General features: G+C 49.9%; 1 protein-coding gene across 2 annotated transcripts in view; it reads left to right on the forward strand.

Annotated features, from left to right (window-relative positions):
• TWF2 (twinfilin actin binding protein 2) overlaps positions 1 to 6854 on the forward strand; it is a 47284-nt gene extending 40430 nt beyond the window's left edge. For both annotated transcript variants that reach the window (XM_038772845.1, XM_038772846.1), the window contains 5 exons: positions 2016 to 2120; positions 3595 to 3720; positions 3951 to 4101; positions 4421 to 4542; positions 5297 to 6854. In XM_038772845.1, coding sequence (XP_038628773.1) covers positions 2016 to 2120; positions 3595 to 3720; positions 3951 to 4101; positions 4421 to 4542; positions 5297 to 5461 — 669 coding nt within the window. In that variant the 3' untranslated portion in view covers positions 5462 to 6854. The remainder of the gene's footprint in view (positions 1 to 2015; positions 2121 to 3594; positions 3721 to 3950; positions 4102 to 4420; positions 4543 to 5296) is intronic.
• Positions 6855 to 15590: the final 8736 nt, after the last annotated feature.

The raw sequence follows: 15590 nt of genomic DNA on the forward strand, positions 1-15590 counted from the left end.
TCCCTTCTGCTCCCTTCCTCAGACAGTGGTATATATATATGATGTATTTCCCTTGCCTCGCTTCATTATCACCAGTATTTATCTAGCACCAATTGTATATGGAGCACCAAGCTAGGCTCTAGGCACATTCAATAGAAATAAAAGATGTGACCCCTGCCCTTAAGGAGTTTTCAGGTCTAATGGACACAATAGCACTAATTTAACAAAGGCAAAGAAAGAATGGCTCTAAATAATAGACAAAAGTGAATAAATGGATGAATCCATCGATGAGGGCCAAGGTGGCCTATGGGTTGGTACTTCCCAAGCGCTTAGTACAGTGCTCTGCACACAGTAAGCACTCAATAAATATGATTGATTGTACATATCTATTCTGTTTATTTTGTTAATATGTCTTGTTTTGTTCTCTGCCTCCCCCTTCTAGACTGTGAGCCCACTGTTGGGTAGGGACCGTCTCTATGTGTTGCCAACTTGTACTTCCCAAGCGCTTAGGACAGTGCTCTGCATACGAGCCCGGGTTTTGGAGTCAGAGGTCGTGGGTTCAAATCCCGGCTCTGCCAGTTGTCAGCTGTGTGACTTTGAGCAAGTCACTTCACTTCTCTGGGCCTCAGTTCCCTCATCTGGAAAATGGGGATTAAGACTGTGAGCCCCCCGTGGGACAACCTGATCACCTTGTAACCTCCCCAGCGCTTAGAACAGTACTTTGCACATAGTAAGCACTTAATAAATGCCATCATTATTATTAGTAGTAGTAGTAAATGCTCAATAAATACAATTGATTGATTGTACATATCTATTCTATTTACTTTATTTTATTAATATGTCTTGTTTTGTTCTCTGTCTCCCCCTTCTAGACTGTGAGCCCACTGTTGGGTAGGGACCGTCTCTATGTGTTGCCAACTTGTACTTCCCAATTGCTTAGTACAGCGCTCTGCACACAGTAAGTGCTCAATAAATACGATTGATTGATTGTACATATCTATTCTATTTTATTTTGTTAATATGTTTTGTTTTGTTCTCTGTCTCCCCCTTCTAGACTGAGAGCCCACTGTTGGGTAGGGACCGTCTCTATGTGTTGCCAACTTGTACTTCCCAAGCGCTTAGTACAGTGCTCTGCACACAGTAAGTGCTCAATAAATATGATTGATTGATTGTACATATCTATTCTATTTATTTTATTTTGTTAATATGTTTTGTTTTGTTCTCTGTCTCCCCCTTCTAGACTGTGAGCCCACTGTTGGGTAGGGACCGTCTCTATGTGTTGCCAACTTGTTCTTCCCAAGCGCTTAGTACAATGCTCTGCACACAGTAAGTGCTCAATAAATATGACTGATTGATTGATTGACTGGAAAGCTGGGTGGATTAGTCAGGGATTTAGAGGAGGGAGGGATGAGTTTTGGAAGTGGGGGATTGGGCGGGTGGTTCCAGGCAGCCATAATCCAAAACGTGGGTGGATCTAGAAGGGCATGGGTCCCAGGTTCCAGACCTGCATGGGTGCTTCAACTCCTAGAGCTCAGCTCAACTGAGCCCTTGCCAGACCAGACCCTAAGTGAGACTCTAGCAGAGTTGAAAGGGCCCTGCAACAGTCAGGCCATATCTTCTGCAGACTCTGCCCAGGACAGCATTCAAATCATCCTTTTCAGAGTGTCATCTCCCATTTTCCTTGGTAGCTCCAGTGGGTGAGACTCTACAGCCTTCCCCAGTCATATTGCTCCAGTTTGGGTGGTGGAGCAGCAGGGGTTGCAGCAGACTGACTTCTTTTCTCTGAGGCCAAATCTTGTTGGTCCCAGGCTAGAGAGGCTACTCCCTGGACTAGGAATTGGACAAGCCTCAGTTTGGGGGTGGGAAGAAGTGGCGGGCTGGGAAGAAGTGGCAGGCCGGGGGGCAGGGTGCCAGGGACTCTTGGCTTCCCAATCACAAGTCACTCCCCTCCTCTTCCCACATTTCTGGGCTCTCTTACCCCTCCCATCCCTGGGTTAACAGCCTCAGTCTCTTTTCCCTCTCTCCCTGGGACCTAGGATGACCTTTCATTCACTGGCTACCAAAAGCATGTATCATCCTGCTCGGCCCCTGCACCCCTGACTGCAGCTGAGAGAGAGCTCCAACAGATCCGGATCAATGAGGTATATGGGGCCCGCAGCACCAGAGGTGGCTAGGCATTGGGGAAGGCACCGAGTTGATGGGGAGAAGAGGGAGGGCCAGTATTAAGGGGAAGAACTCGTAAAAGTCGAGTGGGGAGTGGAGGAGGGGGGCAGCTACTTGTCGAGTGGGGAGTGGAGGAGGGGGGCAGCTACTTGGAGATTTTCCTTTCTAAGCAGTCAGCACAGAAGTCCAGGTTTCCCAGCTCCCTGCCATTAATCGTTTGCCTTCTGGACCTGCTGCGACCTATCATGGAACCAGGAGAAACAGTCTCAAACACGGGGAAGGGGTGGACTCATTATGGTACTGAGCTGGCAGGAATTTGCTGCATATTGGTATCGGTTAAGAGTTCACTGTCCTAGCTCTGAGCTCTCACCATCACCAAGGGTGTGAGGCCCACCCTTTCACAGCCTCTGATGGGGAGGGAATGCTGTGGGAAGAGAGAGACCTGGCTTTCCGCATGGCTGAGGCTGAGTTGTGTGGAGGAGAGACAGCACTGTCGTCGACCTTCAGAAGGCTATGCCTCAGGTCTATCCTGAGGAAAAACCCCTTGGGAAGGCAGTGGGGCCTAGTGGAAGGAGCATGAGACTGAAAGTCAAGAGTCCCAGGTCCTGTTCTCAGCTCTGCCACTGGTCTGACCATGGACTAATCACTTAATCTTTTTGGGCCTCAGTTTCTCCATCTGCAAACTGGGGCTAAGATTCCTGTGCTCTTCACCTCTTAGATTGTGAGCTCCTTTGGCGCAAAAACTGTTCTGACCTGATTATTGGATCTCACCCCAGTGCTTAGCACAGTGCTTGGCTTATAGTAAGGGCTTAGTAAACACCAGCATTCTTATTTTATTATGTTATTCACTTCATTCATTCATTTCTTTCAATTGTATTTATTGAGCGCTTACTGTGTGCAGAACACTGTACTAAGTGCTTGGGAAGTGCAAATCGGCAATATATAGAGATGATCCCTACCCAACAACGGGCTCACAGTCTAGAAGAGGGAGACAGACAACAAAACAAAACAAGTAGACAGGTGATGATGATATATAACCTAGCGTCATTCCTCCCTTATCCCCTCCATCCAGATGGAGTATCCCATGGGTGGCGGGATTCACTCTGACATCACTCACATTTGCTAGTGTTTCATTTCCTCCACAGTCATTAGGGCTCAAGGGAAGGGGTGGCCCACAGAGCGTTACTTGGTTCCTGACTGTGTGTGTGTGTGTGTGTGTGTGTGTGTGTGTTGAGCATGTGTGCACACACAGGACTTACTCTCAACCAAATAAGCTCTATAGAGATGGCACTCACTTGAGCACAGTTGCATAGTTATGGCCAGTTACACTGTGGGGGCTGGTGATGGGGAAAGGAGGAGGAGAGCCAAGGAGAGGCTAGGATGCGTGTCCAATCCCCCATCCCCATGAAGCTTCTTCTGCGTTCTCCCCCTACCTGTACCCATCTTATTCAGGTGAAGACTGAGATCAGCGTAGAGAGCAAGCACCAGACGCTGCAAGGCTTGGCCTTCCCCCTGCAACCCGAAGCTCAGCAGGCCATCCAGCTCCTGAGGCAGAAGAACATCAACTACATCCAGCTGGTGAGGCCTCCTCCTCCTGGCATGAAGCTACATCAGAAAATAACTTGTGGGTGCACTGGGAGGCTTCCCCAGTTATTAAAGTACTTTCTTTCAGGCCCCAGGAGGGTGTCGGGTTTGCGCAGGGTCCAGTTGGGAGGCCAGGCTTAGCCAGAGAGGCTCTCGGGGCCGTGGGTTCTTGACTCAAGAGCTCCCCTGATGGCTCCCGCCCTCTTTCCGCCGGTGTTCCCCAGAAACTGGACATTGAGCAGGAGACCATTGAGTTGGTGCACACCAGCCCTACCGAGCTGGCAGAGCTGCCCAAAAGAGTGCCCCAGGATGCTCCACGCTACCATTTCTTCCTCTACAAGCACTCACATGAAGGGGACTACCTGGAGTCTGTGGGTGAGTGCCCCCCCCGCCCCCAGCCCCCTTCCTGCCCTTTGCCTAGGATGGGAGCCAGCATGCCTGGATCCACTCCCTGGGACACTCTCTGTGTGACTCGGCAGCCAGCTGCTGTTCCTCCCTGCTCCTCCCTCCATAGAGTGAGAGGAAGTACTGGGCAAGTGGGGGAGACCCTCGAGATAGGGGTCCCTTTTACTCCCCACCAGCCCTCCTCCAACCCAACTAGCCAAACCAGGGGACTGCCATTCTGGCTGTCAGGCTGGGGCTAGGCTTCCCAGGGTGTGCCTGGCTCTGATTGCTGACCAGTACCCCCCTGCAGTGTTCATCTACTCCATGCCTGGCTACAAGTGCAGCATCAAGGAGCGCATGCTCTACTCCAGTTGCAAGAGCCGGCTGCTCGACTCAGTGGAACAGGACTTTCAGCTGGAGATCACCAAGAAGGTGTGGGGGTCTAGGAAGAGGATGGGGGCAACCCCAGAGGGAAACAGGGAGAAACATGCTCTTGCTCCCATCTCTCACCCTCCCTCAGCCCCACCCCTTCCCTCTTACCTCCTCCTCCTCCTTTTCCACCCCTTCTACCCTTCCCACCCCCAATCACCCTGTGCTGCAGCTCTGGGCACAGAAACCAGCCTCTTGGGGAAGGCATGGGGTCCTGACAGGTGGGGTCCATTGGTCTTGAAGGGGTTAGGGGGCCCCCAAGTGAGGCTGGGCAGAGGAAACCCGGGGAAGCTGGTTCAACTTAGAGGGACATAGGGGAGTGGTTGGGTTTCCAGGTGGATCCCATAGATGGAGTGGGACTCCCCTGGCTTAGGCAGGGGTGCAGGTTCATCAGAGCCCCAAATTCTGCATGGAACACTCCTCCCTACTCCCTAGTGAGATGGTCTTCATTATAGTTACAGGAATTCGACCACTTCTCGGCAGCCTTCTTGACTCCTAAGCAAGGGCCAGGGGGATGGGGGCTGATTCCACTGGTGCTGGGGGGTGAGAATTAGTCCCCAGAAAGCGGGGACCCAAATATGGGAATTTTTGACCAGGTGATGAACTGATTGGAGTGGGGTGCACGGTGGCTGGTAGTGGGGGCAGTCCACCAGTGCAGGGTGTAACCAAGGCAATGGCTGCCACGCAGCACAAGGAAGGCCGGGGGGGCTCTGTTTAATCCAACTTCCATTGTCGGTTCCTCCCTCCCCAACTCCAGATAGAGATTGGTGATGGAGCTGAGCTGACGGCTGACTTCCTGTATGACGAGGTCCACCCCAAGCAGCAGGCCTTCCGCCAGGCCTTCGCCAAGCCCCGTGGGCCTGTGGGCAAAAGGGGGCAGAAGCGACTCATCAAGGGCCCTGGGGAGAATGAGGACAGCTAAGCACCCCTGCTTCCCCAAACCTTCCCCACCACGCCTCTCTCCCCTCCTCTTTCTCCCTCCTTGTCCTGAGGACATGGGGCTGCGAACTGTTTACAGTGTCCAGGATTGCAGTTACCTCAGAATCTGTTGCCCCACTGTCTCCTTCTTCCTCCTTGGGAGGCACTCCAGAGTTCCTCCCTGCCTAATTGCTCAGTGTGTATCTGTGTTTCTCTTTCTCTCTCTCTCTTTCTCTTTCTCTCTCTCTCTCTCTTTCTCTCTCTTTCTCAGTGTTGAGACACTGGAATAGGGAAGGGGAGGGTTGGAGACTAAAATGAAGCTTGTTGTATTTACTTCCCTCTTTCCTCTCTTCTGCCCTGTTCTCCACCCTAGATATCTCTCAGTTCCCCTACCCCTCTTTGCTTTACAGTCTTGTAAATTCCCGAGGGAAATTTTGTCACATTTGTAAGCAGCAGTGTAAGCAGTGGAATGGATGCCTGCACCTCCCCCCTCCCTGCCCCCACAATATTCGGGAGCCTGCTGTACCATACATTGCCCAGACTCACTGTTCTTGTCCCCTACCTCCTTCACACCAATTTTGCTGGGGAGGAGCAGCCATCTGGGGCCCCCTGCCCCCATGACTCTCCCACTCAGTAAGCCGACAAGATCCTTGAGCTGAGGATGGGGTGGGGCGATAGCCCTTTCCTCCTCCTCATGTTTCAACCTCCCACAGCCAGGCCTCAGGGGTGAGAGAAGAGCAGAATTTCTGCTACCATCCCATCTCTGTCTCTGGTGGGAGGACTATCTGAGGGTCAGAGGGATTCCCCTCAGCTCTGGAGAAGAGATAGGCATGCGGGAAGGTACACTGGTTTGATGGGGAGCAGAGACTCAGCTTAACCCTGGGCCTTCTGCATCTTTGACTGCCCCCCCCCTCCCAAAAAAAAAAAACTGTTACCTTAGACTGTGGACTGAGACTTTGGGGTAATTGAGGGGAGAAGGTAATAGGGGAGAAGACTTCAACCCTGTTCCTACTTGCACCCAGCTGCCACTTTCCAAGAGCCATCCCCAACCACAAGTGAGAAAGCTGTCTGGTGTGATATGGGTTAAGTCCTCAGTGTGGGTAGAGCGCTTTCCTGGCCCTGGGAAATTGGGAGTTAAAGACCTGTTGCACACCCTGCCCCAACTTCCCTGCTCCTTTGGGATGTCACCTGCAGAGGAGTCAGTCCCCAGTGCCAGGCTCAACCATTGCCCAGGGCACTTAGGGAAGGGGATGGGCAAAGAGCTGCTGCTTCCCTATCACCCAGCACTCATTTCCTCAGTGAGGCAGGAGCCAGGCAGGCAAAGTGGTTGGGGAATCACGGGACACACCGTACTGAATGCTGTATTTTCTAGAGAATAAAGTATTTTTCAAACAACAGTGGAGCCTGTCCAACCTTCTTTTCTTTGTGACTTCTGCTTCTTGGGAAGAAAAAATTAGAAAGGTAAAGGTCATCTCTCCTGGTTCTCCTCTTATCTCTCTAGCCATTCATTCTCAGTCTCCTTCATGGGCTCTCCCTCCTCCGCCCAGCCCCTAACTGTGGAGGTCAAATCGAAGACCACATAATAATAATAATAGCATTTGTTAAGCACTTACTATGTGCAAGGCACTGTTCCACGCGCTGGGACCACACGTTCAACTTTGTTCAGTTTTCCAACAACATGGCATATGGTTCCTTGCCTCAGCTTGGTTACAGAATGGGCTAGCTAGGGTTATCCCAGTCCAGAGGATCCATAGGACACTGAGTTGGTTCTGAGCTTCACGAGGGCTGGGGTCTGCTCTGGAGGGCAGGTCCCCAAATCAGGCTTTCAAATCCTTTCTAGGATTTACCTTTCTGCCCTTCTAGGGCACCTCTGGCGCTCCATGTTTTCCCAATGCCTAGATGTTTTAGGGGTGCCCCCACCACGCCAGACCACATGGCTCTAATATGGCAGATTGGTCCACGAGGCGGAGGTTGGAGGAGGGACTAAGAGTGTTGAACAGAGATCATTGGGAACAAGGGACACCAATGTCTTGCTCAACCACCAATGAGAAGCCACAGAACCTGACGGGTAGCAAGTGGACTAATGAGGGCTTGTGCCCTTGGGAGCATCTTCCGGAGGGCTGAGGGAGGCCAGGGGAGAGACTATGTGAGTAAAGGATGTGTTAAAACCCCACCCATGGAAGTGGCTCATGCTATGTAGATTGCTCAGTACGGAGACCCCTCTAGGCCTGGACCAGCAGTTCATTCATTCATTCATTCATTCAATCGTATTTATTGAGCGCTTACTGTGTGCAGAGCACTGTACTAAGCGCTTGGGAAGTACAAGTGGGCAACATATAGAGACGGTCCCTACCCAACAATGGGCTCACAGTCTAGAAGGGGGAGACAGAGAACAAAACAAAACATTAACAAAATAAAATAAGTAGAATAAATATGTACAAGTAAAATAAATGGAGTAATAAATACATACAAACATATATACAGGTGCTGTGGGGAAGGGAAGGGAAGGAGGTAAGGCGGGGGAGATGGAGAGGGGGAGAGGAAGGAGTGGGCTCAGTCTGGGAAGGCCTCCTGGAAGAGGTGAGCTCTCAGTAGGGCCTTGAAGGGAGGAAGAGAGCTAGCTTGGCAGATGTGGGGAGGGAGGGCATTCCAGGCCAGGGGTTTGACGTGGGCCGGGGGTCGACGGCGGGACAGGTGAGAACGAGGCACAGTGAGGAGATTAGCGGCAGAGGAGCAGAGGGTGCGGGCTGGGCTGTAGAAGGAGAGAAGGGAGGTGAGGTAGGAGGGGGCGAGGTGATGGAGAGCCTTGAAGCCGAGGGTGAGGAGTTTCTGCCTGATGTGTAGGTTGATTGGTAGGCACTGGAGATTTTTGAGGAGGGGAGTAACATGCCCATAGCGTTTCTGGACAAAGACAATCCGGGCAGTGGCTTGAAGTGGGGAGAGACAGGAGGATGGGAGATTGGAGAGGAGGCTGATACAGTAATCCAGACGGGATAGGGTGAGAGCTTGAACGAGCAGAGTAGCGGTTTGGATGTAGAGGAAAGGGCAGATCTTGGCAATGTTGCGGAGGTGAGACTGGCAGGTTTTGGTGACGGCTTGGATGTGAGGGGTGAACGAGAGAGCGGAGTCGAGGATGACACCAAGGTTGCGGGCTTGTGAGATGGGAAGGATGGTAGTGCCATCAACAGTGATGGGAAAGTCAGGGAGAGGGCAGGGTTTGGGAGGGAAGACAAGGAGTTCAGTCTTGGACATGTTGAGTTTTAGGTGGTGGGCAGACATCCAGGTGGAGATGTCCTGAAGGCAGGAGGAGATGCGAGCCTGGAGGGAGAGAGAGCAGGGGCAGAGATGTAGATTTGGGTGTAATCAGCGTAGAGATGATAGTTGAAGCTGTGGGAGGGAATGAGGTCACCAAGGGAGTGAGTGTAAATCGAGAACAGAAGGGGACCAAGAACTGAACCTTGAGGAATCCCTACAGTAAGGGGATGGGAGGGGGAGGAGGAGCCTGCAAAAGAGACTGAGAGTGAAGGGCTGGAGAGATAAGAGGAGAACCAGGAGAGGACGGAGTCTGTGAAGCCAAGGTTGGATAGCGTGTTGAAGAGAAGGGTGTGGTCCACAGTTTCAAAGGCAGCTGAGAGGTCGAGGAGGATTAGGATAGATTAGGAGCCGTTGGATTTGGCAAGCAGGAGGTCACTGGTGACCTTTGAGAGGGCAGTTTCCTTGGAATGTAGGGGACGGAAGCCAGATTGGAGGGGTTCGAGGAGAGAGTTGGTGTTGAGGAATTCAAGGCAGCGTGTGTAGGCGACTCGTTCAAGGAGTTTGGAAAGGAATGGTAGGAGGGAGATGGGGCGATAACTAGAAGGCGAAATGGGGTCGAGAGGGTTTTTTTAGGATGGGAGAGACATGGGCATGTTTGAAGGCAGAGGGGAAGGAACCAGGGGAAGGAAGCAGTTGTGTGTTGAGCCCTCCCTGGAGGGAGTGGAATTAAAGGTTCCTGACTTGGAGCAAGCTGCGCCCTTTGTGTTCTGTACACTATGCCGCACCGGGAGTGGTAGCACCAGGAACTGTACTGAGAGCGAACTGTACCAACAGCTGGGGTAAATATAATAATAGTAATGACAGTGGCATTTGTTAAGCGCTTACTATGTGCCAGACACTATACTAAGCGCTGGGGTGGATACAAGCAAATCGGGTTGGACACAGTCCCTGTCCCACGTGGGGCTCATTCTCTCAATCCCCATTTTACAGATGAGGGAACTGAGGTCCAGAGAATTGAAGTGACTTGCCCAAGTTCGCACAGCAGACACGTCCTACTTCTGGCCTGGAATACCCTCCCTCCTCAAATCTGCCAAACTATTACTCTTCCCCCCCTTCAAAGCCCTACTGAAGGCTCACCTCCTCTAAGAAGCCTTCCCAGACTAAGCTCCCCTTATCCTCAGCTCCCCCTCCCCTCCACGTCACCTCAACTCGTTCCCTTTGCTCTACCCCCATCCCCGCCCCACAGCACTTATGTATATATGTATATATAATTCTACTTATATTGATGCCTGTTTACTTGTTTTGATATGTACATATCTATAATTCTATTTATTTAAATTGATGTCTGTTTACTTGTTTTGAGGTCTTTCTCCCCTCTACTAGGCTGTAAGCCCGGTGTGGGCAGGGATTGTCTGTCTTTATTGCTGAATTGTACTTTCCAAGCACTTAGTACAGTGCTCTGTATACCCTAAGCGCTCAATAAATACGATTGAATGGATGAAGTGGTGGAGATGGAATTAGAACTCAAGACCTTCTGACTCCCAGGCCTGTACTCTATCCACTATGGTATGCTGCTTCTCCAAGATAAATGCAAGATCATCTGGTTGGACAGTCCCTGTTCCTCATAGGGATCACAGCCTTAATCCCCATTTTAGAGATTAGGTAACGAAGGCACTGAGAAGTTAAGTGACTTGTCCAAGGTCATACAGCAGACATTGTGTGAGGCACAATGCAACAGAGTCAGTAGTCAGGTTCCCTGCCTGCAGGAGCTTACAGCCTAGAAGGGCTGACAGCCATTAATATAAATAAATTATGGATATGTAAATAAGTGCTGTGGGGCTCAAGGTGGGAGGAATAACAGGTGTAAATGCAAGGGTGAAGCAGAAGGAAGAGGAGAGGAAATGAGGCCTTAGGCAGGGAAAGCCTTTTGGAGCAGCTGTGATTTTAATAAGGCTTTGAGAGTGGGGAGAGTGATGGTCTGTCAGATGTGAAGGGGAAGGGAACTCCAGTCCCGAGCTAGGATGAGAAGCAGCGCAGCTCAGTGGAAAGAGCACGGGCTTTGGAGTCAGAGGTCATGGGTTCAAATCCCAGCTCCATCACTGTCAGCTGCGTGACTTTGGGGAAGTCACTTAACTTCTCTGGGCATCAGTTCCCTCATCTGTAAAATGGGGATTAAGACTGTGAGCCCCCTGTGGGACAATCTCATCACCTGTAACCTCCCCAGTGCTTAGAACAGTGCTTTGCACATAGTAAGTGCTTAATAAATGCTATCATTATTATGTAGTAATAGTTCTTAAGCACTTACTCTGTGCCTAGTACTGTACTAAGCCCTGGAGTAGGTACAAATTCATCAGGTTGGACAGTCCCTGTCCCACATAGGGATCACAGTCTTTATCCCCATTTTAGAGATGAGGTAACTGAGGAGAAGTTTTGACTTGCCCAAAATCACATAAGTGGCAGCTTTAGGCCCATGCTCTTTCCACTAAGACATGTTCTATCATTCATTCATTCAATCATATTTATTGAGTGCTTACTGTGTGCAGAGCACTGTACTAAGCGCTTGGAAAGTACAGTCTTAATCTCCATTTTACAGATGAGGTAACAGGCACAGAGAAGTGAAGTGGCTTGCCCAAGGTCACACAGCATCTCAGTGTGACCTTGGGCATCTCAGTCCATCCTCCGCACCCTATAGCAGGAAGCCTGTTCTATGATAAGTCCTGAGGGGCTTCGTGTGGCATGTCCCAACCCCCAGGCATTCTGGGAGGGGAGAATGGAGAATCCCACGGCAGAGCTGGTTGCCGCGTGGCCTTGGGTGAGTCACAGCCCCACAGAAAAGGTGGCCAGTAGAACGGCTATTTGTCCTACTCCGATTCTCAGCCAATATGGTATAGGTCAGTGTCGAACACCTTCCTGCCCACCATTTTTATTTTCCATGCCCAGCCTCCCTCCACTCCTTTACTCTGACTACCGAGTTCCACGGCTCGGAAGTGGCGCCCGTACTTCCGGAGAGAAGCAGCCAAGATTCGGGCAGACTTCTGAGAGGCAGCATGGCCTTGTGTAAGGAGTCCAGGCCTAGGAGTCAAAGGATCTGAGTTCCAATCCCAGCTCTGCCAAATGCCCGCTGTGTGATCTTGGGCAAGTGGCTGCAATCAGTCAATCAATCAATCAATCAATCGTATTTATTGAGCACTTACTGTGTGCAGAGCACTGTACTAAGCGCTTGGGAAGTACAAGTTGGCAACATATAGGGACAGTCCCTACCCAACAGTGGGCTCATAGTCTAGAAGGGGGAGACAGAGAACAAAACCAAACATATTAACAAAATAAAATAAATAGAATAGATATGTACAACTAAAATAAATAAATAGAGTAATAAATATGTACAAGCATATATACAGGTGCTGTGGGGAAGGGAAGGAGGTAAGACGGGGGGATGGAGAGGGGACGAGGGGGAGAGGAAGGAGGGGGCTCAGTCTGGGAAGGCCTCCTGGAGGAGGTGAGCTCTCAGTAGGGCCTTGAAGGGAGAAAGAGAGCTAGCTTGGCAGATGGGCAGAGGGAGGGCATTCCAGGCCAGGGGGATGACGTGGGCCGGGGGTCGTCGGCAGGACAGGCGAGAACAAGGCACGGTGAGGAGATTAGTGGCAGAGGAGCGGAGGGTGCGGGCTGGGCTGTAGAAGGAGAGAAGGGAGGTGAGGTAGGAGGGGGCGAAGTGATGGAGAGCCTTGAAGCCGAGGGTGAGGAGTTTCTGCCTGATGCGCAGATTGATTGGTAGCCACTGGAGATTTTTAAGGAGGGGAGTAACATGCCCAGACACTTCTCTGGGCCTCGGTTCTCTTCTCGGTTCTTAGACTGTGAGCCCCATATAGGACAGAGACTGTTTCCAACCTAATTCACTTGTATCTAACTCAGCACTTAGAATGGTGTTGAACACATAGCGCTTAACACATAACATCATAAAAAGTGCTCCATGAGACACGTGACACCCCAGGAATCAGCACTTAGTACAGTGCTTGGCACATATCACATGCTTAATAAATATCATTATTATTATCTGTTCATCCAAGATCTGCAAGGACCATCCTTGGCCATCCTTAGTGGCCAGTCTTAAAGCTGACTCACCCTTCCTTCCTCTCCCCACCATCCCCGGCCCCATTGCCTGTGTTTTCCCTCCACTCTCCCCCAGCTCCTCGATTAAAACCCCCCCAAAGTTGGCCTCCTCTACCTACTTCTTACACCAACAGTCCTTCCCCGGGAAGCTGAATGGGATAGAAGCAGGGAGTAGAGAAGCAGGGCAGCCTAGTGGAAAGGACCTGGATTCCAACCTTGGCTCCGCTACCCATCTGCTACGTGACCCTCGGCAAATCGCTTGACTTCTCTGGACCTCAGTCACCTCATCTATAAAATGGGGAATCAAGAATGTGAGCCCCATGTGTGACAGCGACCATGTCTAACCCCACTATCTTGTATAATAATAATAATAATAATAATAATAATAATAATAATAATAATAATAATAACCATGGCATTTATTAAGCACTTACTATGTGCAAAGCACTGTTCTAAGCACTGGGGAGGTTACAAGGTGATCAGGTTGTCCCACAGGAGGCTCACAGTCTTCATCCCCATTTTACAGTTAAGGTAACTGAGGCCCAGAGAAGTTAAGTGACTTGCCCAAAATCACACAGCTGACAAGTGGCAGAGGTGGGATTTGAACCCATGACCTCTGACTCCAAAGCCCATTCTCTTTCCACTGAGCCACACTGCTCCATATTCACGCGCTTGTATCCACCGTGGCACCCAGCACAGTTCCTGGCACATAGAAAGTGCTTAACATTCATTCAATCGTATTTATTGAGCTCTGACTGTGTGCAGAGCACTGTACTAAGTGCTTGGGAAGTGCAAATTGGCAACATATAGAAATGATCCCTACCCAACAGCAGGCTCACAGTCTAGAAGAAGTGGCGTGGCTCGGTGGAAAGAGCCCGGGCTTTGGAGTCAGAGGTCATGGGTTCGAATCCCGACCCCGCCACATGTCTGCTGTGTGATCTTGGGCAAGTCGCTTAACTTCTCTGGGCCTCAGTTACCTCATCTGTAAAATGGGGATTAAGACTGTGAGTCCCACGTGGGACAACCTGATCAGCCTGTATCCTCCCCAGGGCTTAGAACAATGCTTTGCACATAGTAAGCGCTTAACAAATGCTGATTATTATTATTATTATTATTACTATTAGAAGGGGGAGACAGACAACAAAACAAAACATATTAACAAAATAAAATAAATAGAATAAATATATACAAATAAAATAAATAGAGTAATAAATGCATACAAACATATATACATATATACAGGACATTAACAGGACATAACAGGTATTAACAAATACCATTAAAACAGGAAACAAAAAAGAAAAAGGAGAGACAGAGTGGAGGGGACAGTGGGGCTTGGGACTGAGGAGGCCTTAGGGAAGAGCTTGAGTTGACTGACTGATTGATTCATTCATTCATTCACTCATTTATTCTTATTTATTGAATATCCTCCTGGGTGCAAAGCATGGTACTAAGCTCTGGGAAAGCACTAAATGAGAATTAGACCAGACTCTCAAGGAGTATCTGAATTGGTTGCAGGGGCTAAATGAGAATTAGACCAGACCCTCAAGGAGTATGTGAATTGGTTGCAGAGGTCTATAATTAAGGATGTTTTCCCAGATCCTTTTAATGATGAGCAGCTGCAGATCCCCTTCTCCTTAATAGTCTTCTGCCCCTTCCTTACCCTACAGCTCCACTGCCCAGAGATCCAGTCTGTCCATTAGGTGCATTTAAGCACTTACTATGTGCAAAGCCCTGTTCTAAGTGCTGGGGGGATACAAGGTGATCAGGTTGTCCCACGTGGGGCTCAGTCTTAATCCCCATTTTACAGATGAGGTAATTGAGGCTCAGAGAAGCTGTGACTTGCCCAAAGTCAGACAGCTGACAAGTGGTGGAGCAGGGATTAGAACTCATGACCTCTGGCTTCCAAGCCCGTGCTCTTTCCACTGAGCTACGCTACTTTTATGTACTTGTACTCCCCTCTCAAGCTTGCCTTGGGTTCAGCGTGAGCGACTTCATGTACCAACCCTGTACATTCATTCATTCAATTGATCGTATTTATTGATCGCTTACTGTGTGCAGAGCACTGTACTAAGCACTTGGGAAGTACAAATCGGCAACATATAGAGATAGTCCCTACCCAACAACGGGCTCACAGTCTAGAAGGGGGAGGCAGACAACAAAAACAAAACCTGTAGATAGGTGTCAAACTCATCAAAACAAAGAGAATTAAAGCTATATGCACATCATTAACAAAATAAATAGAATAGTAAATATGTACAAGTAAAATAAAATAATAAATCTGCACAAATATATACAAGTGCTGTGGGGAGGGAAAGGAGGTAGGGTTGGGGGGATGGGGAGGAGGAGAGGAAAGGGGGGCTCAGTCTGGGAAGGCCTCCTGGAGGATGTGAGCTCTCAGTAGGGCTTTGAAGGGAGAAAGAGAGCTAGCTTGGCAGACGTGTGGAGGGAGGGCATACCAGGCCAGAGGAAGGATGTGGACCAGGGGTCGACGGCAGGACAGGCAAGAACGAGGCACAGTGAGAAGGTTAGTGGCAGAGGAGTGGAAAGTGTGGGTTGGGCTGTAGAAGGAGAGAAGGGAGGTGAGGTAGGAGGGGGTGAGGTGATGGAGAGTCTTGAAGCTGAGAGTGAGGACTTTTTTCCATTCCACCTTTGTGTAACTCAGTTTTAATGTCTGTCATGTAGCCTGAAAGCTTCTTTGGAGTAGGGGCCATGTATGCTATGTACTGTTGAACTCTTTGAAGCAGTTGTACCATATTGTTCCAAAGTCA

This window comes from Tachyglossus aculeatus, chromosome X1, assembly GCF_015852505.1.
Source record: "Tachyglossus aculeatus isolate mTacAcu1 chromosome X1, mTacAcu1.pri, whole genome shotgun sequence".
NCBI classification, from domain to species: domain Eukaryota; kingdom Metazoa; phylum Chordata; class Mammalia; order Monotremata; family Tachyglossidae; genus Tachyglossus; species Tachyglossus aculeatus.